The following is a 27,368-nucleotide window of genomic DNA, read 5'->3' on the forward strand; positions in this document are numbered from 1 at the left end:
AAACTGACTGGTCAAAGTGGTCAGTCTGTTCTTACATAATGAGACAACCACATGCTACCCTTTGTGTCTCATGCACCTAAGTAAACTTTCATACACAGTCTTAAATGGTGCGTTTGTTGTTTAACGCTCACGTCGCCTCTCACAACAAGCATTGTCGCCTGTCACGGCAAGCATGGGTTGCTAAAGACCTATTCCACCTCGAATCTTCACAGTTTTAAATGGATATTGTGAAAACTGAATGTGTTTATCGGATGTATGTAAGACACAGTTAATGTACATATCTGACAGACAGTATGGTCTATATGGAGTGTTTTATTTTGTACAGACAGCACAGGTCATCTCCCAGCCATTTACATATGGTGGACATGGCAGAGCACCACAAGTAGATTCGACCAGGAACAAGAGATGTCCGTTTTTGTTTTCATCATCTCCCTTTATGGTTTCTGGGTCTCCATCTACGCACACATAATCACTTGAAGCTGTGTGTTCAGTGGAACCTCCAAAGAGGTACCCCTTGTATTCCAGATGCCACTCAGGGAAGCAATCATTCCTGGCAGGAACCATGACAGCACTCTTCATGTGACGACTGCGGCACACCACGCAAGGGACATCATGTTGAAACATTTTTCGTAGTGGAAGAGAGGGATCTTCAAGTTGATACTCAGTTCCATAAAGATAACTGCGTGAACCAGCGGTAGAATGGTTGTCGTAGATCGGTGATTCAGGAAGGCACAGAGTTGTCCCTGGTCCACCCTTGGCCTGGTAATGGCTTCCACCGGCATAACCTGGGACATTGAAAGGGACTAGCATTTACTTGTGTTTTAGTCAAATCAAATAGTTGCTTGGAAACCAAGTGATATTTTAATGCATTGACGAGTCTTAAAGTACTCACAGAAATGAAAAAAACCACTGTTTTTTCGATCTCAGATTTTAAATGAATGCAGTTAATATACAAAATATAAACATATTCAAACAACTCAATTAGTACTAATTGGGCCTTGGCACAAATACAGCGTATCAATATTTTTCTGTCTTTTTACACGTAAAAGTGTGTAAAAATATGAACAAAACAGACTATTGTGAAACTGAGCATAACCAGGTTTTAGTAGATCAGGGTGAATGTCCATGACCTATGACACCTTGACGACAGGCGAAAACAGGTGCTTGAAACCCACGTGCATGTGATTTGTCAGTGGTTAGTGATTTGTGAGTTGCATTGTGGGATAGTGAATCATCGTCAAAATATCAGAACGTAAAAGTAACATATTCCCTTCTCAAATAACAACTTACATGTCATTATTATTTTGTACATAAACATGGCTGTTATTTTTATTGTTGTTTTGATAACCTTTTTCCAGGCGTATTTGCATAATGCCTATAGCCTGTTTCTACCATGTCAATTTGGACTTTATTTTTGAATGTTGAAAGTGCCTCAAATTACCTCCTGTAAAGTACATTTTGTATTGAGCACTGAGATAAAACTAGCAAATCCAAAATAGTACTTTTCCAGTTGTTTTGTTATTTCGTATTTACATCTATATAATGCTTTGTGTCGATTATTAAATCCAGCAAAACAGTTGTTTTTTTCATTTTCATGAGTACTTTAGTCAATCAATTTGCCGAGTCTTTGGCAAGTCAAGAGGTGAATTCTTTTTATCATTTTCCATTTACAAATATAAAAAGTCAAAGCCCGAGAATACTCAATCCCGATTGTTCACCGAAACAGGTTCTATTTGATGTAAAAGGCAGAATAGTTGTGAAATCATGTAAATGGATACCTGAAAAATATTGATGTTTGCAAAAAGGGTATGCATGTCCTTTTCTACCGCGAGTGTAGACCATGTACAAAGTATGTTGATATCTCATGTGGATAAATTGTTGTTAAATCTCACAGCAACGTACATCATTTAAACCAAGTACAACGTACGTTTGTAAGCAAATGGGAATACTATTCTCTGACACCAGATGTATGGATATGCTTCCGGAACATCATGCTGAGTTGCTATTGCATATATTCTTAAGTTGTGTCACATATTTATGTGTGATGATCAGGATTGACTTGGCAGATATCATTCACGTCATGGATGTTGTTTTTTCTCAAATCTGCAAGGTTTGACATAGCTTAATCATATTGCCATTTAATCAACTTTATATTCTGCTTTCTCTGATGCTCTTTGACATCTTTGTAAAAAGAGCTTAATAGGGGAAAAAACAAGGACTGACCAGCAGTTTATGCATCTCAGTGAGGCATGCTTGAGGCATGGTATCTCAGTAGGCTAACACTGTGAAACTGGCATAAGTCAGGGTTCGTATAAGCAGCCACACACACATGTGTATATGTTATTTATATACGGATAAATATTGATCGATTACAATTCGTGTAAAGTACATTCATAATTGTTCATACATGAAATGGAGTATATTTGATATTGGCCTTTTCTACCATCTAATAAGTTTACTTTGATTCAACTGACACCCTGACAATTTTTAAAATGTCATGAAAAATCAAACCCATTTATGACCCCATTTGAACAAAACCCTTATTTACTTCCTTTTGACGCTCCGAAAAAGGATCTATCGAATTGTTTTACCTTTATACATGACATCATTTCCTGACGGACATGTTGTCTTTCCCCACCGAGTGAACACAGCTCCTCCACCTGAAAACACATAGATTCAGACAAATAAATACATGGCGGGGAGAGACGTGCATATGTTATACTTTTTTGTATTTTCCGCTGTATTATTCAAAGCACATCCCGGATGAGAAAGTGCAAACGGTTGAATACAGCCGACGTCAACTTAATTGTCATAAACTGAAAGCTATCATCATGTATTGAAATCACCATCTTATATATATAGAATACTAAACGAGCTCCCGTGTAATACCAATTTTATGAAATGAGCGAACAGTTCTGGTATCTGACTCGCTTTCGCTCGTCAGATACCACAACTATTCACGAGTTTTATTAAATTGGTTTTACACGGGAGCGAGTTTAGTATTTTATTTATTACTTGCCATTTATAACGTTTTTAGGATTATACTGTTGAGTGTGAATAGGCTGACACCTACACGATCCACGGCATAGTCCAACTGAGTTCAACAGAATAATACTTCAAACACGTCAAAAGATGAAACGTTTGAATTTAATACCAAATAACGGCCCACCTTTATAATTCAGGCGACCGTTGCACAAAATTATCGTAGCGCCAAGGTTATCGCAACTCACATATTTTAACTTAGACAAATGACTGTCGTTGCGCTACAATACGATCGCCTTGTGGAACGGGGCCTTGCACCTCAAAGTTTACAATCACATCACAATCCCCAATGACGTAATTTGTGGAATTTTGTTGCCAGATCCATCGGCGAAACAATGCCATGTGACGTCAGCCTAGCAACAAGGTTGCTGGTATCATCGAGTGTGCATAAGCTCCTCTCAGAGATCTATCATCTCCACACGCAATATCGTTGAATAAACCAAGGGATGTAATACAGCGGTATGTTTATTAAACGGGTGATCTCTTCACGGGCAAGTAATTAATACCTTCGCGCCATCAAAGACTAAACATAAACAGCACAAATACGTGTTTACGAGCTACTATTTTGTGGAGTGGAGGCCACTGGCGGAAGAACCTTCTCCCCCAGATAGAGGCTCAGCACTTCCGAGTCTAGGCAACCTCAGAAAGTTGTAAGTGGCGACTAAATGTGGTCAGTGGTCAACTTGGTTAATTGCGTGTCATCGTACCCATGTGCCGTTGATCGTGGTTGAGTGGTGTGTCCACACTCGATATTTAACGGGCCGCCATCATATAATTGGAATATTGCTGAATGTGGCGTTCAACAACAGACAAAATGTCCCTCAAATAGCCCATGCGTTCAACTTCATAGAGAGTGTGCGGATGACTAAAAACTATGTAGCTTGGTTCCGAACGCAACTGAAAACATGTCTGATTTATAAAACAATTTCAAACGTGGGTCGACAATTAAATTGTGACCTCAGTTGTTCAAAACTGAGTACTACTTATTTACAGATCTATTACAGGTCTATTCTTATAAATAATGTTGGAAGTGCAAGGTTTCTTGTTGAGAACTGCAAGATGGAAACATGTAAGGTATAAGAAACACACACTTTCCGCAAATAACATCCCGCACACAACAACTGGTTAAGACGTTAACATCTTCAACATACACATTATGATAATTCATAAAGAAAATTGAAACTATGCTCACCTGCGGCAAGTTCCAGACAGAGGAAGAGGATGAACGTTGTATGCAGCATCGCCATTGTCTTCATTCCACACCGACAGTGAAGGGAGAGCGGGGTGATATATATACTCATCTACCAGGACCTAACACTTACTCTTGCATCATAATTTAGAACAAATGTTACCAAACGTTACAGTTGATTGGAAGATAAATCTCCCACTCGTGTAGGGTGTGAACCAATCATTAGTCATAGGAGGCACGGGTTGTATTTCTCCAATAGCTTCCACGTGCAAAGCCCATATGAGGTGTCTCCCGCTGTGATATTGTTGGAATATAGCTGAAAAGGGCGAAAATCCATTCCCACTCACTTGTATCAGATAAACATGTATTTTATCCAACCCGTAGGAGCTAAGGTTAAATAACTTATGTATATTCCTCCAAAAATATCCATACCATTTATTAAATGTTTGGTCATTATGATTTACATCTTATGACCACTGCGATTCGTATTTGTTTTGTATGTTAAATAAAGATGTGTATGTCATTAAGGGTTAACTGATGCATGATGAAACGTTGATATTATCTGTGTTTAGTTATTGATGAATGAGTAACAGAAGATAAGATGAGACAATGACAGGACACACATCATGCTAGGGTGTAATTACAACTGCACTTATAAAGTGTCAGCTGTTGGGGATAAATGAAGCATTGACTGTGCCCCACCACTTAGTGTGCATACCAAATGCGAGTTCAAGCTTCTTCACCTTCAAGTATGTAACGGTGTTATGCTATACAACAATAATATCAAATGTTATTGTGTTTTTTTCTATGTGCCAATAGCATGTTTCAATAACAAAACTTGAAATAACTAATTATGAAAAGTCCGAACAATTTATCAGCTTAAAGTATCGTTGGAATCCTTATGGTAATGATATAACTGCATATTTGGAAACTCTTGTCTAATAGGGGATGCAGCATGTTGGCTAATTCAGCTAACATTACCGTTAGTCAGTTTTCAGGAGACAGATGATTTTGTTTTGGAGGATGGTCTTTGTTAACGTAAACTAAACACAAGAACGGAAAGGAACGGTCTTCTTATGTGACAGTTTAACCAAATATACTGAATGTGTGAAATACCAGCTAATCAGTGTGTAGTATCCAAGTGAATGAAAATGTATGACATGGGCGTCCATAAACATACATAACCATTTGCGGTGTTTTACGCAGACAGGGCAGTGTACAAAACAAGAGTGTTATATGCAGTCTATTACAATACTTCGAACACATATAAGGTCTAATTAATGAATGGGTGATTGCGATTCGCGAAAAAAGGTAAGCATGTCCCGCCACTCATAAAAAAATCATAAAAAATGTACATGTTTGTTTTAGGCCCAACACGACTCTCGTGAATACTTAACAGGTATTATTAAAAGAGAAAAGTCCCTTTCCATAGCCACAAGAAGTCTCTGTTAAAATCGGACTCGAATTTACGATTTCGACTGTAATGGGCATATGAATAACTATCAAACCTTGATGAGACAAGTCATACAGTCTTGTATAGAGTGTTTTGTCACTCTGAATCTTTATGCATAGATCTAAATATGAAACATATGAGGTGGTTTCACTGGTCTCCTTCATATCTAGTTCATGTGGGTAAATCAGTGGAAGGGAATTGGCTATTTGATGGTTATTGATATGCCTTGGCCAACTTCCCCGAATTTGCCCGTCCGAGAGTAAATTCCGATTCCGATTGTGACGCAAAAAGAGAAAGAACACAAGAAGGGAAGATAAATTACAGTCCGTTCGATTCCATCTGAGACCGATGAATTGCTCACTAAGTCAAAATCTAATAATTGCAACAAAACCAAAATATGCACAGCAACATGAATTGGACAGACCAACTCTGATGGTTTGTCTCATAATTTTGAACACACGAATAAAACAATTGTTTAACAAACGATCATCACATTGTTGACATTTTTCGCCATCCCATACCAGGGAGGACCAGTCGCCCATAGAACAGCCAGGTGGGCTAGTTTCATGTGCGAAAGTGACGTAAGGCTTGCTGAGCAAACCATAGACGCGTGATTGCTATACCTGAAACAATGAGAACATCACTCAACGCGAAGTCAATTATTTGCAAGGTCTTCAAATTTTTTTAAAAAGAATGTGAAAGAGGTAGACCACAATATGCTTTGAAAAAGTATCGTTTACGAACTGCACGTGCAGTTGGGATAACAGAAGGGAAGTTAAAATCTATGTTAAAACAGTGTACTGATTCAACCTGCAGTGACACATGTGTAGCCGGGCGTGGTGTCATGTGTCCAGCCACTGGGCTGCTAGTCAAAACATGAGGCAGTTCTTGAAGATGATGATGATATTTATTCTTTTGTAGTAGATGGTGGGAGGGAAGCTGTAAACAAGAGTCCTCCCTCCATAAAGAGCTCATGCAGAATAAGTTATAATTTAATTTAAGCCAAAAGGAAACAGATTAATTTATAGGGATATGTTGGGGAGCACATGGTTGAAGACCATGTGCTCAATTAATGTAACACAAAATGTGTGAGCTGGCAAACATTTAGATATAACAAATTAAATAATAATGCAATTAAATATATTTTACTTTAATGATAAGCTGTGATACCCTTTCTATGAATATATTTGTTTCCAAAGCAGGATGGAAAGAGATAAGAATATTGAAATGTTTCTCACCTGTAAACAAGAGTCCTCCCTCCATAAAGAGTTCATGCAGAACGCATGAGGAGGGCAGGTGAGAAAGGAAGTTAAAGAAGTGGACCAAAGGGCCAATCAAAAGAAAGGTAGCATCTGACAAATATTAAAGGAAGTCAAGATGCTTCAGTCACATAAAGTGGTGGACATATCTAAAAATAGATAGGGTGAAGTCCAGGTGAAGCTGGAGAAATTACAAAGGCTGCAAAAGGGTATCAGGTTGGTGTTAGTTGGCTGACATTCAACTGCAGACAAGGACAACATATAATGAACATATAATGAACACAGAATGAAGTGATGGTGATAATAGATGAACATGTATGTATATATGTATAGAATGAATCTAAGGGGGGTTACAAGTGGGTGGTACTTATGTGGCTATAACTCATTCAGAGTTAGCACCACCACCCGGCTACATACACCCCCACTTTGGGAAATGGCGACCTCGCCATTAAATAACGGCAATGTATAATTACATCCTCACACCCAGACACTTTGTTTTACAACAAACTGCCCATCTGTCATCCACTTTGGCTTTGTTCGGGTTCGTCCAACTCGCCGAGGTGGTGGCTGTGGAGTTGACGGTCCTGAGCCAGGGATAGAACTGGTTGGTGCAGTTGGTGCTGGTGTGGATGGTGAAACTACTGGTGACACACTTGCAAATGGCGGGCTGATTGGTGGCAGTGCTGACACTGGGGATGATACCGACACTGGAGAAGGAGAACTCTCAATAGCCATGTTGGTTGTTGAGATCTCAAGTGTTGTGTCAGTACTTGTGTCCTTAAGCTCGCCAGAAGATGGTGTTGAAGTTGTAGTCGTCGTCGTCGTCGTCGTCGATGTCGATGGTGTGCGCCGTGGCCTGGGTATGGGCTGACCATTCGTACCAATGGGAAGGAGTAGATTACGGTGGAGTACAGGACATTCTCTGGTTCCTTCCTTATGAACTTTAAACACAGGAATGTCGGCATGAGGTTGAGAATCAACCACGTAATACTCCTCTTCCCACCGGTTAGCCAGTTTTTGCTTCCCACGTATGTTGACGTTACGCACCAATACAACGTCACCAACCTTGATTGTGGCTCCGCGTGCCTTAAGATTATAGGCTTTGCGTTGTTTAGCCCGTGCCCTTTCAAGGTTTGCACCTGCAAGCTCATATGCAGTGTGTAATTTGCGCTCTAGATCAGCAGCAAACTGCGTATAAGCTGGTGATGAAATATTGGCCAGTGATGTACCAAAAGCAGCGTCAACAGGCAGCCTAGGTTGTCTGCCAAACATGAGGAAGTAGGGAGTGAACCCCGTTGACTCATGGAGGGAACAGTTATAGGCATGAACTAAGTGAGAAAGGTGATCTTTCCACTTTGCCTTTTGCTGCTCCTCCAGAGTGCCGAGCATCCCTAAGAGCGTCCGATTAAACCGCTCACATAGACCATTACCCATTGGATGATACGGAGTGGTCCGCGTTTTGAGAATACCCAATATGCTGCACAGCTGTTTGATGATATCACTCTCAAAGTTCCGGCCTTGATCAGAGTGCAACTTCTCTGGAATGCCATAGTGAACAATGAAGTGATCAAACAGTACTTTGGCTGTAGTACGTGCCGTTTGGTTGCGAGTGGGAATGGCAACAGCATATTTGGTGAAATGGTCCGTAATGACCAGGATATTCTCATAACCACCAGAGGAGGGCTCCAAGCTGAGATAGTCCATGCACACCAACTCCATAGGTTGAGTGGTTTGGATGCTAACTAATGGTGCACGCTCAGTTTGGTTAGGAGCTTTACGAAGTATACACCTCTGGCAGCAGCGAATCCTTTTCTCCACATCCGTGATCATTCCCGGCCAGTAAAACCGTGTCCGGAGAAGAGCCACGGTCCTGTCCCTACCAAGATGTCCCATGCCGTCATGTAGATGGGTAATGACCTCATCTCTTTTAGACTGAGGAACAATCAATTGATAGTAGGGCACTACACCATCTGAAAGTTGTTGCCTGTGGAGAAGGCCAACTTTGACAGTGAGTGAGTCCCACTGCCTGAGAATGGATGCAGTGTCCCGGTCCATGGATTTAAGAGCCTCCTTGGTTGGACGTGTATCATTACGGATGAGGTCCAAAATCAATCAGATTGAGGAATCAGCTTGCTGATATGTTCTCATCCATTGGCTAGCGACAACGTCAGAAAGTTCCATACCATCGACCGCCAACATACAATTCATCACCTCCTGATTGAGGGAGAGTGTCTCCACGGCACATGATGAGATGAGTTGCCCATTACAGAGAGCAGACACACTTTGAATGTCCATGGACTCACGCGGCAACCTGGACAAAGCATCTGCATCAACATTCCTTGCACCCGGAACATACTCAAGGGAGAAGTCATAAGTAGCAAGTTCTGCGAGCCAGCGATGCCCAGTTGCATCCAACTTAGCAGAAGTTAGGACATACGTGAGGGGATTATTGTCAGTCTTTACAGTGAATGAGTTGCCATACAAGTAATCATGAAACTTCTTGGTGACAGCCCATTTTAGAGCCAAAAACTTATGAGCAGGGTAATTGCGCTCGGCTTTGCTGAGACTGCGACTTGCATAGGCAATCACTCGCCTTTGATTGTCTTGGGATTGGTACAGTACTGCACCCAAGCCATCCCCACTTGCATCGATGTGCAATTCAAAGGGCAGAGTGAAATCAGCAAAAGCCAAAACGGGAGCACAAGAAAGCCTGCTAATAAGCTCCCTGAAAGCTGACTGTTGAGCATTCCCCCATACAAATGGTTGGTTTGACTTGATCTTGTGCTTGGATCTCCCGCCATGACCAGCAAGCAAACTGGTTAGTGGCTTGGCAACTTTAGCGTAGTCTGGAACAAAACGTCTAAAGTAGCCGGAGAATCCAAGAAAACGACGAACATCTTCGACATTACGTGGAATTGGCCAGGTCTTCAATACTTCAATCTTCTCAGGGTCTGTTTTGATACCCTCCTCGGAGATTATGTGACCTAGGTACTTAACGGAGGTCTGCAAGAATTGGCATTTTGACGGCTTTAGCTTGAGCCCGTTCTTGCGCAATCTTTGAAAGATTGCTCGTAATCTCTCAAGATGCTCATCAAAGGTCTTAGAAAACACAATGCAGAATCAAGGGTTGCCTCAGCAGGGAAACCACTGAGAAGATCTGCAGCAGAACCCTTGGCTGCTCTCCGCATGGTATTGAATATGGCGGTGTCAGAGTGAGCATTTTAACGTCGACACCCCAATATTTCAAGGCGCCACTGACTATATTTCACATCACCCTTTGCCCTATCCCCTGAAAATGTTGACAACCGGGGACTTGGTGCATTGATTATTGGCATGTACGAGGTGTGTGATATGGGCATAGTGGAATGCGGATTTGCCAGGAACTGACTAGGCTGAGCAGTTGGAGTGTACCCAGGGTATAGAATGGGCATGGGTACATGTCTGTTGGGCCAAGCCTCATTTGGTGCCCCAGTCGGACGTGTAATGACACGCGACTGCTGTGAGTAAGGGGTTGATGAACCCTGGGGTTGATTATAGCTAAAGAGTGACCCGTAGGGCCTAGGCAAAGATTTCAGCAATTCTATCCTAGGGCTATGGTCTTGTGGGAGTATTGCCCGCTGGGAAGGCTCCATGGGTGACCATATATCAGGCAACAAAGGAGACCCCAGAGGTGAATGTGTTAGCAGTGACGGTAGCCCAGGTGTATATGGTTGGGGAACAACCCTTTGGCTATCCACAGGAGGTGGAGGCACATGCGGCCGAAACAACGTATCTCCAGACCCAACATCAGCTACATAAGTGGTCTGAGGTGGATGTGGATTAGTGTCATCTGCTAGACGGTAGAGTAAACTAGTACGGACTAAGGGATCAAGCTGATGGATGAAATCCACAACCTGATCAACCTGTGATCTAACATCACTGTCCGACTGAGCCATGATGTGTATGATAATACAAGTATGACAAACCTCCAAAAAGGCAACAAGGATCCTATACGTTGGGACCCAACAACAATATTATGAACCGAGGCGATCGCAAAGTGCAAAAACTCCTAAGTATTAGGAAACCAAGTGCAGGGCTCCTACAAAAGCAAGGATACAAGATGGACTATGGTGTGATATGGGTAGACTTACAACTGCGGGGAACTAACCACTACCCCAGGTAAGTAGCAATGCAAGTAGCCAAACAACAATCAGGATGTAGTCACCTGAAGGACAACTTATGCATGTACTGAGGTCAGGTAAAATGAAACACTAGCCAGATGATCCCAATGGAAACGAAATAATCCAGCAAGCAAAGGCTACGGGGTGAGACTAACCTGGCAACAACTACAAAGTCATCCCAGATACAAGCAGTAACTGCAAGTACTACAGACCAGACAACCACTGGAAATAAGTCAAGATGCAGCAACAACTGAGTTGTACATACAGAAAGTAAATGTAACAGGAGATACTAACTGAACTCCACTGTTACATATGAAACTTACATATGAGGGGAAACTATACAAATATCTCACATCACAGATATACTGTTCCTTGAGATAATAGATATGCAATTGAGGGAGATACTGAGGAATGATCACTAATCACTGATAGCGTTCAAATATTTCAAACAGAAGATCTAATATGACTGATGATAGAGATGAAGCCTATAATGGGATATGGTATATGGTGAAATGAAGAAACAACACAAGACAAAACAAAATACTTATGGTAAACATGTTAGTGGTTTGCTGAAGAGAGATATGTCCACACGGAAGGAAAGACAGCAGGAACAGCATGGAAAAAGAAGTACTGAGGATAGAGTCTGACACAGGTAAAGTAAGAAGGGTATCAATGCAAATATCAAAAGTATCGACAGAAAATATATCAAATGAAAAAACAAACTTTGGATTTTGAAATTGAACTGTTTAAGTTAAATGTTAAATAATTTCAAATATAAATTTGGAATCAAAGTCAAATTATTACCAGCTACACTTAATATTAACCTGAAATTTTTATCAGTGGTGAAATTTTGAATAGATATGAACTCCAATTAATTTTTCAGAATAAACTTGTCAGCGAGATGAAAAATGAATCTATACTATATATATATATAATTTGAATAAACACTGTAGACATAGAAATGTGGTAGAAATAGAATTTGTACTATAATATAATCAATACTCTGTAAAAGTCAATGGGATTATAAATTTCAAACAAATATAAACATGATAAACATATAATATATATCACAGGATAAATAGAAATATACAAGGTGGATCACAAATGTCTCGATAGTCAGGCTCAAAAGTCAATGTCCTGAATTTGTGAAACACAAAAAATCAAAAGTTCAAAGGTCCATACACTTCATGAAACAATGATGAATGAACTATTCATTCACATAAGTGTATAAGATGTCCTTGGAAACTGCATGAACTCTTCTATGTTGATTCCATCTAATGAATGATGAACTGCCTCTTCTCACTGTACAAGTGATGATGCTGATGAAACTAGCAGCCCCACGTTGGGCGCCATTTTGAAGCCGGGCGTGGTGTCATGTGTCCAGCCACTGGGCTGCTAGTCAAAACTTGAGGCAGTTCTTGAAGATGATGATGATATTTATTCTTTTGTAGTAGATGGTGGGAGGGAAGCTGTTAACAAGAGTCCTCCCTCCATAAAGAGTTTATGCAGAATAAGTTATAATTTAATTTAAGCCAAAAGGAAACAGATTAATTTATAGGGATATGTTGGGGAGCACATGGTTGAAGACCATGTGCTCAATTAATGTAACACAAAATGTGTGAGCTGGCAAACATTTAGATATAACAAATTAAATAATAATGCAATTAAATATATTTTACTTTAATGATAAGCTGTGATACCCTTTCTATGAATATATTTGTTTCCAAAGCAGGATGGAAAGAGATAAGAATATTGAAATATTTCTCACCTGTAAACAAGAGTCCTCCCTCCATAAAGAGTTCATGCAGAATGCATGAGGAGGGCAGGTGAGAAAGGAAGTTAAAGAAGTGGACCAAAGGGCCAATCAAAAGAAAGGTAGCATCTGACAAATATTAAAGGAAGTCAAGATGCTTCAGTCACATAAAGTGGTGGACATATCTAAAAATAGATAGGGTGAAGTCCAGGTGAAGCTGGAGAAATTACAGAGGCTGCAAAAGGGTATCAGGTTGGTGTTAGTTGGCTGACATTCAACTGCAGACAAGGACAACATATAATGAACATATAATGAACACAGAATGAAGTGATGGTGATAATAGATGAACATGTATGTATATATGTATAGAATGAATCTAAGGGGGGTTATAAGTGGGTGGTACTTATGTGGCTATAACTCATTCAGAGTTAGCACCACCACCCGGCTACACATGCATATGAGGGGACCATCTCAAAACCCATGCGATGTTTTAAAGTCGATTCATTTCAACAAGAGATGGATAGAAACGCCATTAAGACTGAAGATTGAAGAGTTACGCCCCTTGTCATGTCAAGACGTGTGTTGATGCGCTCTCTCAAAAATTCACCTTAATGTCGTATTATGGCCGAAATTGACAGAAAGTGGAAATAAGCGTTTGACATAATACCAGGGACCGAAGTAAGACAAGAAATGGTGTCGATCGACGTCTATAGAGCAAGAATTGGACTTTTCACTCAACCAAGCACCCGGCAAGTAACACTTGACAAACATGGCGAGTATTCACCGACTGACGTTGGGTCTGATATACACTTCTGAATCGATGTATGCACAGCTGTGTTTATCTTGCATATTCGTTTAAGCTATGCTGTTTTGAACGCATGTGAAAATGTTGATATGTATTCATATTAACCAAAAGAGCTTGTTTGTGACCTTGTTTTCACCAGTGACGTCACATCATTCAAAACTGAATGGCCAGCTTGGCCATCTCAATCTTCACGTGCTCCAGTCGCTTGCCTTTTAGGTGGTAATCCACTGCTCGTTGAGGTAATAACACATATAATCGTGTGTGCAAACGACATCGAAATAAATCCCAGACCACTTACCTTAGCAGAAGTCAAAGATACCATTTTGAAGGAAATCCAGTGCGTGAAATGTGATCTCGGAAGTCAGATAACCACACTATCAAATAAGGGTTCGAGAACTGAGCACCAGATTTCATAACATTGAATCAAAGATGACCAAACTCCAGAGTGACATGCAAACTGTACAAAACAACCAGAGCATAATGTACGAGGACGTTGGTTTGATCTCCGGTAAGATGGAAAACGTGGAGGAGAAATTAGCACAGTTCGACGGCGAGATCGACAAGCTAGAGGCATTTAGCAGGCGTGACAACGTTATCCTCTATAACGTGACAGAGGAAACAGGGGAGACGCACACTGATTGCAAGGTCAAGGTACTAGACATCTTGAACAGCAATGTTCAGACCAAGACATGGGTTAGTGATGACGTCATCCGTGCACATCGACTCGGCGCCCAACGTGAGGATACCTCTAAACCAAGACCGCTAATTGCTAATTTACGGCTGTCTGATTACAAGATTGAAGTATTGAACACTCAAGAATATCGGTTATGGAGTCTCAAGTGACTTAACTATCCGCAAACGCGAACAACTTAAAGCCGTGAAAGATAGAGGACTGATTGGATATTTTAAAAATGGTAAGCTGTTAACTAAACCACGAAATGATGAACATAACCATGACACACACAAATCTGAGAGCTCCAAACGACAATTGAGGACTACCTCAAAGCGTGGTGGCAACCATAAGAGATAACAATCCGGCCAGGGCCAGTATTCGACACAGAATGGAAATAACACCGGTAACGATAAACATTTGTCATTGTTGTCCTGGAACATTTGTGGCCTACGTAAAATGTTTGATGATTGTGTCTTTATTGCCTACCTCCAATCATTTGATATTGTGTGTCTCTTGGAGACATTTATATCAGATTTCCTAGACTTAAACTGGTTACCTGGTTACCAAATGTACTTTACCCCAGCAGTTAAAACATCATTGTAAGGTAGATGTTCTGGTGGTGTGTGTCTCTGCGTTAGGCAAGATGTTGTGAACATGTGCACTCACCTTAGCACCGACATGGAAAATATCATATGTTTAAAATTTCCAAAATCTGTGTTTAATTTTAAATGTGATTTAATGTTGTTGTGTACATATGTCCCTCCGGCAGGTTCAACATTTTACAAAGGGAGAACTGATTCAGGTTGCCTTATTGATAAAGTGGAAGCTTTTATATTGGAACATTGGTCTGATTTCACTTCTTCACATGTGCTACTCTGTGGTGATTTTAATGTCCGCACAGGCAACGAAAATAATCCCATTTCTGAGGAAAGTGATGACTTTGGACATGATGATGTATACATTGATGTCGACAATGCCCCTGTTGAACAACGTGTATCGCACGATGGTACTATCAATAGATCGGACGCATTTTATTGAATGTATGCTTTGTACTTCATATGTTTATTCTAAATGGGAGAGTTTATGATGATAGTGCAGGCGAGTTTACTTTTGTAGGAGATACTGGTTCTAGTGTTGTTGAATATTTTATTGCATCTGCTGATTTTTTTCCAGTATGTAGATATGTTAAATGTTGGTGATCGATCTGATTCAGACCATTTCCCTCTTAAGTTATCCTGCAGGTTTCCTTGTAGCAATCGTGCCATACATAGTTTAGACTGTGAGGATGATGTCTCTATGAACAGTACATTTTCATGGAACGAATCGAAGAAAAGCATTTTTATCACAGCACTTTTAAATTGTCACGGCTAGTCCGACTAAACAGCACTTTACTCATTCCGAAATTATTTTGGAATACTATAGGTTCTCTTCAGAGACATCCTACCTCCAAAGGATCTATATCCCAAACAGAATGGTTACATCATTTCAAGAAGTTATTCTTAAAAGATGATTCGATATATTTGGTAGACAATGAGTGCTTTGAACGTGATGATGATGGCGTCAGTGAAATTCTTAGTGATGTTGACATGCTTCTGTTGGAATCGCCTGTCACGGAAACGGAAATATTTAATGCTATATCTCACCTTAAAACAGGTAAATCTGCTGGGGATGATTGTGTTATAGCTGAAATGCTCAAGTACTCACTACCTGATACTATGCCTTTTCTGGTTAAATCGGATTTTTGATACAGGTATTTTTCCTTCTATCTGGTCAAAATCTATAATTATTCCGCTATTCAAGAATGGAAACGTAAACAATCTTGACAATTATCGGGGTATATATCTCATGAGTATCCTTAGTATTTGGTAGACAATGAGTGCTTTGAACGTGATGATGATGGCGTCAGTGAAATTCTTAGTGATGTTGACATGCTTCTGTTGGAATCGCCTATCACGGAAACGGAAATATTTAATGCTATATCTCACCTTAAAACAGGTAAATCTGCTGGGGATGATTGTGTTATAGCTGAAATGCTCAAGTACTCACTACCTGATACTATGCCTTTTCTGGTTAAATCGGATTTTTGATACAGGTATTTTTCCTTCTATCTGGTCAAAATCTATAATTATTCCGCTATTCAAGAATGGAAACGTAAACAATCTTGACAATTATCGGGGTATATATCTCATGAGTATCCTTAGCATTTACATCTATCATCAATAATAGATTAACACAGTGGTCAAATATGAGAGATTTGATCCCTGAAACACAAGCGGGATTTAGAAAGGACTATTTCACTTTTGACCACATATTTACTTTGTATAGAGTCATTGAGAAATATTTATCGTACAGGAAACGTAAGTTGTATGTGGCCTTTGTTGATTTTAAAAAGGCATTTGATTCTGTGAATAGAGCTAATTTGTGGAGGTGTTTGAAAAATAAGGGTTTAGGAGGGTGGGTACTTGTCATTATTAAATCAATGTATGCAAATGTAAAATCATGTGTTCGCTGTGGTGATATTAAGAGTGACTTTTTTTATTGTCCGATAGGTTTACGTCAAGGATTTGTTTTAAGTCCTATACTTTTTTCATTTTTTTATAAATGAGTTATATGTTGATATCATACAGTCTGGTGGACATGGCGTCCAGCTCCCCCCTGATATAATAGAACTTTTCATGCTACTTTTTGCAGATGATGTGATTTTGATGTTTAGTACTATTATTGGTCTACAGAAGCAGCTTAACATACTTTCGGAATATTTAGATAAATGGAAATTTAGAGTTAATCTTGATAAAACAAATATTGTTATATTTCGTAGAGGTGGTCGAGTGGCCACAAGAGAGAAATGTTTTTTTAAAGGTATACGTTTTAATGTTGTGCATGAATACAAATACCTTGGCATATTGTTTACCCATACACTGAATCTGAATAAGTCAGTAATTAATCTCACAAACAGAGCAAAGAAAGCTGTGTTACAAGTCCACTCTATTATGTCTAAGCTTGGAGTTATTTCACCAAAAATGTATTTTAAATTATTTGATTCTCAAATACAACCTATTGTAATATACGGGTCTGAGATATGGGGTTGTAAAGAGTTCTATACAATTGAAAAGGTTCATCTCCTCGCTTGTAAAACAGTTTTTGAATGTTGGTATGTCAACACCAAGTAATATGGTTTATGGAGAATGCGGGAGATTCTCATTGTACATTGGATCTTACACTCGTTGTTTGAAGTATTGGTGTAAAATAATAATAATAATAATAATAATAATGCCTGAACACCGTTTACAAAAGAAAGCCTACAACATGCTCGTACACCTTGACAGTCTTTGAAAGAACACATGGGCTTCTTGTATTCGTACATTGCTTTTTACATATGGCTTTGGTTTCATTTGGCTGTCCCAGACAATTGGTAATGCAAATGTTTTCATTAAGTACTTTCGCAAGCGTGCCATTGACATGTTTCATCAGAAATGGCATTCAGATTTTTATGAAAGTTCAAGATATGATACTTATCGCCAATTCAAGTCATTGCTTGAGCCAGAATCTTATTTATCAAATTTTCGGTACAGGAATTCTCGTAACACCCTTATTCGTTTTAGACTTGGCCTGAATGATCTAAAAATTAACACAGGGAGATTTTCATCTATTGAGTAATCGATACGAATATGCCCATTTTGTGACTTTGATGTCGAAGATGAATACCATTTCATGTTTATTCGCCCTATATACGAAAATGTAAAAAACAAGTACTCACTGCAGTGGTCTTTATTTCATTTTAATGCTGAAAGATTGTCTTCATTACTGTCTTGCAAGGATCTTATAACACAACATCAACTGGCTTTGTACATACATGATGCTTTTTTGTTACGAAGTGAATTGTTACCTTGGCTTTCTATTTTATAAAATATGTTATGTAACTCCGTTGCATATGGGCCTGTGGCCTTTCATACAATAAAGAAAGAAAGACTCTGTATAAACAAAATATATATGTCTCTCTCCGTACTCTATAAAAATATATGGAGACAAATTATTCTTTGACCATTTCAAAATATCAGTTATGGAAATTGCTACACCAATTTGGTTTCCGTTACAAAAATGTAGGCTCCGAAATTATACATGCATTATGTGAGAGGTATTATGATATTGTTCGACTAAGGAACCATTTCTTACGCACAATACGAGAAAAACGTTACGGGGGTTGTGAGCTCGTATACTTGGACGAAACGTGGGTAAACGCTTCCCATACCACAGGAACACAATGGTTCCCTAGCTCCTCTTCTGATTTCTGTGCAGGGAAATTGTCACTTGGCAAGGGTGAGCGGCTTATTGTGCTCCGTGCTGGCTGCAAGAGTCGGGGATTCCTATCAGGCTGTTCCCTAGTCTTCAAGACAAAACCAAGGACAACCGAGACTATCATACCGAAATGAACGGAGCGGTATTCCTAGAATGGGTTAATTCATTTGGACATGTTTAAAAATCTCGCAATCTTGCAATCTCGACTTGCCAAATTAGGCCACAAAAACACAAATTCGCGAGAACTCAAGAATGCGACATTTCATTTTCTCGCGAACTCGTGTTCTCGCGTTCTCGTGTTCTCGTTTTTAATACGCTGTCCGTGCACGTGCGTAATATCATAAGGTCAAGGCGCATGCGCACGTCAATAGTCATGCTTTTTTCATGCTCTTCATTCCCCAAGTAGCATTTAGCAAACTTATGACTTGAGCTTGAAAATGCTATGTAATTTACATACACATGTAAGTCCCATGTAGAGTGAGTGAATGACTGAGTATGGTTTTACGCCGCTTTTTGGTAGAATTCGTAGATGTGTATCCTCTCCCACCTGACTACAAACTATCCTGCCTTACATTATTCTATTGCCTCAAAGTTCCTAGAAATAGAAATATCGCTAATATGTGTGTTCCTACTCCGTACAGGTAGCCCTACTGAACACGCATGATACATGTGAATCGCACCCTTCGACAGCAATTTACACAGATGCCTTAAATTGTCCGATAAGAAAACTTCCGTCTCACATGTATTTTAAAGTTCAATCAAACTCTAACTTTTAATTTATTGCAGCCTTGACATCCACATGACAGGCATGCTTATACTGGAAACGAACCCCCAAGATCTAGCCCGAGGGATCGGCATGGCTCTGAATACAACTGAGTGAGTTTGGCTTAACACCGCTTTGCACAGTATTTATATTTCAGTTATACCCTGGCTTCTCAGCTTGAAATGGGACGAAACCCACCATCATAGAATTCTGGCACGCCCAAGGAACGCAACTCTACACAGATAATTGCGACGCCTCAGACGACTGAGCCACAAGATGACTATATTGATAATTGTCAGAAAAACGCGAGAACGTGAGATCGCGACATTAGTCAATTTTCGTAATCTCGTGATCTCGCGTTTTCGCATTTTTGAAAATAGTTTCATACAGCTGTATAGGCAATTGACACAAAATCACCAAAACGTGAGATCGCGAGAACGCAACATTGGTCAAGTGTTTCAATCTCGCGTTCTCGCGTTTTCAAAAATAGTTATTTATAACTGTACAGGCAATTTGGACGAAAGCACCCGATAATGCGAGATCGTGACATTGGTCAAGTGTCGCGATCTCACGTTCTTTTTTTTGTAAAAACTATTTACAATTTCTTTTTTCAATGGTTACATAGGACGGTTTGAGTGGAACAGCGCTAGCCAATCAGAATTCGCGTAGGAATTGTGATATTTTAATAAACATTTTCCCGCAATTAATTATGAAAATGTCGAACCGTGTAAAAACTGAGCAGATATATGTATTGTTACTTGCACAGCGGATATGAATAATACATAAATAGTAAAAACAATAATAATTGACAACCGAAAAAAAAGTTTTTAAAATACGAATTGTTCATATGAATATAGTTAATCCCCATGGCCCATCCTCTATATCTCCAGGGCTCGCATTTCGGTAAAACCTATAGTAATTCCTGGATCCGTTCGCGAGGTTTTCTCGATCTTAAATTACCTAACCATGCCAGATTAACTACATGTATAAACACATGAAAAAGCGGGTGTTCTTTAACTCCTTTTGAGTCATATGTTATGTATTGAGACAATTCTCAGAAAGTTTGGAAACATTTGATTTTGCAGGTTCAGAGAGGTAGGATTTGGAAGACATGTACCCCAAAATCTATTAATTAGTTTCGTATGGCTTAAGTAGCGACTATGGTGTTGTGTAAAAATGCGAGATCGCGAGAATCTCGTTTTAGCTGAAAGCTATAAATTGGTCTTTGAGATTTTTGTTTTTAATGAATATGCTAGCCGTATATAATATTGCCTCATGGAGAAAATCCCTGGACTGTTATTTCTGTAACAGTGCAGCCACGAATAGCTGCAATACTGCTGATGTGGCTTTAAGCAATATTTACTCTCTCACTGACAGCTATATTTTGTTTCAAGCTTCAGGACACTTTAATGTTTTAAATATCACTGGACATTCATGTACACAATTACTTTTCTTTTCTCGTGTTTTGAGCTTATGTAGCTCGTTTCAAAAGGTCGAGATCTCGAGAATGCGAGATCGCGAGAATGCCCTCACAGTATTCCATAATAGTGCAAAATATAATTGGAGAACGTCCACGTGCAAAATATAAGGCGGAACATGCCAGGCGTGTACGACAACGTTTATTAAGGAAGATGTGATATTGATATTCCCCTCAGAATAACTTATTAATTCTTTCGATCATTGTTACTGTGAGATATTTAATAACTGTGCTTTATATTTCACAAAATATATTGTTTATTATTCTCCGGGCTTTTCATCTTTTCTGACCTTGAATTAAGGAATTACACCGTTACTGAGCACAATCTACTCACCATTTCTGAATTTTATGCAAGCGATAACACAAACATTCCATTTTGGTAGATAGCGTGTCGGCAATAACAGAAATACACGTTAGGTTTCGTAAAGCTAAACCTCAGCTGTGGCCAAGTACGGCGACACAGAAAAAGTATTTTATGATAGTTGAGTGCGTCACAAACATCCACACGCACCATATTGATTTATACATCATTCTCTATCTGCCTGCCCTAACATGTCCAACTATTATTGTTCAAGTCTGACATCCAATATACTTTATAGTACACGACTCAACAGTATATCATGCAAGGCGATGCAATGTTAAATCTCACCCTGAGGTTCGCTATTTGTGTAGACAACAAATGTTCATTTTTATAATATCATCAATATTCCGAACATTTCCGCTGTGTCACGCACCTGTCATATTACGAATATCCACTATTACAGTCACGAACTCAGCAGGGCTCATTGTGAAAACCCGATACCCATTCAGTGGAAGGATGAAAACATTACCGCTTAAAAAGTTTGTATTACGGCGTGTATTCTGTGAAGACTAATACATCAGTGATAAGGCAATACAGGGATAAGTAGAAACGAAATAAAATTATACTGCTTAGGCATTATATGTGGGCTTCGTGGTAGTGATCGACCTAAGATGTGAGATGGAAATGTGATCAAAGTAATTCTCCGAAATTATTTCAGTGAGTAGGGGGAGTCAGTAGTGAAGTGTATACATACGTGTCTTACTTACTTACTTACTTACTTGCTTGCTTGCTTGCTTGCTTGCTTGCTTGCTTTGGAGATTTAACGTGCGCTTTCCGACTGATGCGTATTCAGCACACGGGCCCGGCCAGGCCATTTAATGTGTTTCCGAAAGGGGCGAAAGTGGTGTGTGCAACCCAAGAGGGGGCTTTAGGGGTTGCTTATATAGAATTTGGGAATTTTTAGATTTGGAATAGATGCCGATGGGGTTGGGGAGGAGAACTAAGGGAGCTGGGTATGGTGGATGTTTGTTTGTTTATGTGATTTTGATTTGGTAGATTATAGTGTTTTTAGATGCGTTTTATTAGTTCCGTTTTGATTAAGAATACGCCTAAGGCCTTGAAGTTTTTTAGTTTATTTTGTAGGTTTAGTATTGTTTTGGGGGTTTTTTTTAGGTGGTTATTTAGGTTGGTGTGTCCTGTTTGGAGTTTAGTGATTACTCTGTCGATTTTTTTTGATGGATGGAGAATTTTTGGTTTGGTTAATGGTTTGCTGAGTACTTTTTTGATTTGGCTATTTCAGTTTAGATATAGGTTATGCCATTTTTTGGTGATTTTTTGCTTGTTTACTTTTTTAATTTCTGATCTTGAGATGGGAAGTTTAAACTTATTTCTGGGATTTTGAGGGATAGTTTGGCTGCCTTATCGGCGTTTTCATTACGTATATTCCTACGTGGGCGGGTACCCACAAGAAGGTTATTTGTTTGCCTGCCTTAGTTAGGTCGTTGGAGCTTTTGAGTATTTGATTTATTAATTTAGGTCGGTTTTTGGTATTTTGGTTTTGGAGGTCACTTGGGGAGTCGGTAAGTATTAGGATTTTTGTGTGTTTTTTGGATTCTTGATTATGGAGGGCTGAGGCCATGACCAATAGTTCTGCCGTGAATATTGATTGGTTGTTTGGGAGTCGGAAGGATTGTGTGGTTTTAGTTGGTTGTGTGGTATGGTCTCCGAAATCTGTGTGCTTGGAGGTCGGATCTGAAGATCCGTCCGTGTAAATGTGACACCAATTTGGCCAATTTTCGTGTATGTATGCTGGTGTGGTGGTTTTAGCAATGTTTGGGTCGGTTTCTTTATTTATAGTCAGTATTGTTGTAGGAGACATACACGGAGTTGTCAGTATTGTTGTAGGAGACACCCATGGAGTTGTCAGTGTTGTTGTGGGAGACATACACGGAGATGTCAGTGTTGTTGCAGGAGACATACACGGAGCTGTCAATATTGTTGTAGGAGTAACACAGGAAGTTGTCAGTGTTGTTATGGGAGACATACACGGAGATGTCAGTGTTGTTGTAGGAGACATACACGGAGCTGTCATTTGTTAGTGTTGTTGTAGGAGACACACACGGAGCTGTCAGTATTGTTGAAGGAGACACACTCGGAGTTGTAAGTATTGCTGAAGGAGAAAGACACGGAGTTGTCAGTATGGTATTAGGAGACACACACGGAGCTGTCAGTATTGTTGAAGGAGACACACTCGGAGTTGTAAGTATTGCTGAAGGAGAAAGACACGGAGTTGTCAGTATGGTTTTAGGAGACACACACTGAGCTGTCAGTATTGTTGAAGGAGACACACTCGGAGTTGTACGTATTGCTGAAGGAGAAAGACACGGAGTTGTCAGTATGGTATTAGGAGACACACACGGAGCTGTCAGTATTGTTGAAGGAGACACACTCGGAGTTGTAAGTATTGCTGAAGGAGAAAGACACGGAGTTGTCAGTATGGTTTTAGGAGACACACACGGAGCTGTCAGTATTGTTGAAGGAGACACACTCGGAGTTGTAAGTATTGCTGAAGGAGAAAGACACGGAGTTGTCAGTATTGCTGTAGGAGACACACACGAAGCTGTCAGTAGTGTTGTTGTCACGCACCTCTATGTCCAACTTGCCCAATAATAACTGAAGATTGCAATTTTACATTTTGCGGTGATAAACTATTTACAGTTAAAAACAACAAGGATTGCCGCAGTAAAGATGTTATGTTTAAACATGTGTATACCAATGTCAGGGAAGTCGGTTATGACACACCAATGTCAGGGAAGTCGGTTATGACACACCAATGTCAGGGAAGTCGGTTATGACACACCAATGTCAGGGAAGTCGGTTATGACACACCAATGTCAGGGAAGTCGGTTATGACACACCAATGTCAGGGGAGTCGGTTATGACACACCAATGTCAGGGGAGTCGGCTATGACACACCAATGTCAGGGCAGTCGGTTATGACACACCGATGTCAGGGGAGTCGGTTATGACACACCGATGTCAGGGGAGTCGGTTATGACACACCAATGTCAGGGCAGTTTGTTATGACACACCAATGTCAGGGCAGTCGGTTATGACACACCAATGTCAGGGGAGTCGGTTATGACACACCGATGTCAGGGCAGTCGGTTATGACACACCAATGTCAGGGGAGTCGGTTATGACACACCAATGTCAGGGAAGTCGGTTATGACACACCAATGTCAGGGGAGTCGGTTATGACACACCAATGTCAGGGGAGTCGGTTATGACACACCAATGTCAGAGGAGTCGGTTATGACACACCGATGTCAGGGGAGTCGGTTATGACACACCAATGTCAGGGGAGTCGGTTATGACACACCGATGTCAGGGGAGTCGGTTATGACACACCAATGTCAGGGAAGTCGGTTATGACACACCAGTGTGTGGGCAGTCGGTTTTGACACACCAATGTCAGGGTAGTCGGCTACGACACACCAATGTCAGGACAGTCGGGCACGAGAACACCAGTTTAAGGGCAGTCAGGCACGAGAACACCAGTGTCAGCACATGAACACACAAATGTCAGTGTAATCAATCATGAGCACATATCAGGGCCGTCATATATCCGTAAACCGAAGTCAGGTCAGTCGATTTAGAAAACATTCACCCGGTTTAACTGCGTGATGTTATGGTTTCTATAAGGGGTAGCTACAAATCCCATATACCACCTTAGATAGGTGATAACCCAGACTGACTGAGTTTAAGTTGTTAATGTGGAAGTTTCAAATCACATATACCCTCTTTGACAGATGATAACAAAGACTTACTGCACGATGTTACTGTAGTTATTGACGAAGTTACAAATCACATATACTCTTTTTGACAGGTGATAACAAAGACTTACTGCGCGATGTTACTGTAGTTATTGACGAAGTTACAAATCACATATACCCTCTTTGACAGGTGATAACAAAGACTTACTGCGCGATGTTACTGTAGTTATTGACGAAGTTACAAATCACATATACCCTCTTTGACAGGTGATAACAAAGACTTACTGCGCGATGTTACTGTAGTTATTGACGAAGTTACAAATCACATATACCCTCTTTGACAGATGATAACAAAGACTTACTGCGCGATGTTACTGTAGTTATTGACGAAGTTACAAATCACATATACCCTCTTTGACAGGTGATAACAAAGACTTACTGCGCGATGTTACTGTAGTTATTGACGAAGTTACAAATCACATATACCCTCTTTGACAGATGATAACAAAGACTTACTGAGCGATGTTACAGTGGTTATTGTGGTAGCTACAATTTCCGGTGCGCCTCACGACGACAGGTTACAAGTTACAAGATAAAATCACGTGTAGATGACTTAAGGACTACGTTAAGGTACAATCGAGAATTGATGATGCTGTCAGCAGAGAGTTCTCACGAATAGGAGGGGTTGGTATACTTTTGAGCCACGATTAAAGCTGCCTATGCCTTTTTATGTACGGATCAGCGTTGTCCCGTTACAACGAAGCATCGTAAAATCGGCTGGACGACTAGGGTAGTTATGGGATGCACAGTTAGGCCAAATCTATCGCAAATATTGACATTCTATTAAAAATAAAGATCAATAACATTCCAAACTTAAGACACGCTGCTTTGATTATAGCGGCAAAATTATTTCCGAAATCATGGAAAATCCAAAACGTCACAAACACAAGCAAGGGCAAGTCAGTTGTCCACCTGATAAAAACAAGGGAACACATGGTACAAGTCAAAATAGGCAATTATATAGGAATCCTTCGCATGTGAGTGAGTGAGTATGGTTTTACGCCGCTTTTAGCAATATTCCGGCAATATCACGGCGGGGGACACCAGAAATGGGCGTCACACATTGTAACCATGTCAGGAATCGAACCCGGGGTCTTTGCAGTGACGAGCGAACGCTTTAACCACTAGACTACCAGACCTCCCCATCCTTCGCATGTGAAGCGTAAAACGCTCTGAAACCTATACTAAGGCATTGAATATTGTAACCTTGATCAAACACCTTTTGAGCAAGAATTGTATGACGCGCATTGAGCATGCTTGATTGTACCTTAAAACATTGGAACGGTTGAAACCAAAGGTTGGAGATGTTAGAAATTGCTCTTACATGGAAGTCATCCCTCATGTCATACTGTTTTGTGCATAGTTTTGTATATTTTGTATCTTAAGTTATTAAATGTTGAAACTAAAGGTTGGAGTTGCTGGAAATAGCGCTCACGTGTAGCGAATACTGACTATTGGAAGTCATCCGTCTTGTTATTCGGTTTTGTGCATATATTTTTGTCTCTGATTATTTGTGCATAGATCTTAACATATGTTGGGTTTTTTTTCATTCTTGGTGAGTTCAAACATAAATGTCCTATTTTGGTTATGTGGTGCTTGAAAATACCAGTAAAATGACTTCATGTGGACATTAATCAACGGAACGTACGTCCCCAGGAACTTGTTTCTGAATATATTCAAGACTTTTTAAATTTCCTTTGATTCTAAAACAGTGTACTTGCCAAACTCTGTTGATTCGACTTAAAATCACACAACGACCGCGTGTTTTAATCATTTAGTCCAAGTACAAAGCATGCCGTGACCCTCCTTCAGTTTGTGTTAAGAAATCAGTTCTGGTTTCTAAAAAATAGGTCTGCTTTCTTTACATTTTACCTCACAAAGTCCAATAGTTCTAGCTCAGTTTACAATAAAATAATTAGTACTCTCTGTCTTCGTACTTCGCCATATGAGGTTGAATAAAACACGTTCTTTTTATAAACCTGAAAATCACATGGTTGCAGCTCGTTTTGCAACAACACTATTGTCTAATTTTCGGTTTCACAAAATACTTTCTTACTGCATTAAAGCCCTGAATCTGAAGGCCCGTGATTTTATCTCAGTTTAGACAAAAACAAAGGCTCTTGGCACTTCTAGTTTTGATTATGTCCCTACTTTATTTACCTAGAACTTAAAAACGGAATTCTCATGGTTTTCGCTCAGGTCATTACAAAGGGTTGAATACTTCCGGTTTGGATTACCTCACTTGTTCTTGAAACAAATGCTGACTACATTAGCACTTCAAAGAGGAAAGTATTGTGGTTGTAGTTTACCTTGTAACTGAAAAAAATGTTCTTGAAACAAAGGTTGCCTGTCTATCTATAT

At 39.9% G+C, this 27,368-nt stretch overlaps 1 protein-coding gene across 1 annotated transcript; it reads right to left on the bottom strand.

Annotated features, from left to right (window-relative positions):
* Positions 1–312: 312 nt before the first annotated feature.
* Positions 313–4,298, bottom strand: LOC139455195 (uncharacterized). Its single transcript, XM_071236744.1, has 3 exons — positions 4,235–4,298; positions 2,592–2,660; positions 313–785 (listed from the first exon to the last, which is right to left on the bottom strand). The coding sequence occupies exons 1-3, from the start codon at positions 4,296–4,298 to the stop codon at positions 313–315; spliced, it is 606 nt and encodes a 201-aa protein (XP_071092845.1).
* Positions 4,299–27,368: the final 23,070 nt, after the last annotated feature.

The sequence above is a fragment of the Haliotis cracherodii genome, unplaced genomic scaffold, assembly GCF_022045235.1.
Source record: "Haliotis cracherodii isolate W230 unplaced genomic scaffold, xgHalCrac1.p SCAF_11, whole genome shotgun sequence".
In the NCBI taxonomy this organism is placed as follows: Eukaryota; Metazoa; Mollusca; class Gastropoda; order Lepetellida; family Haliotidae; genus Haliotis; species Haliotis cracherodii.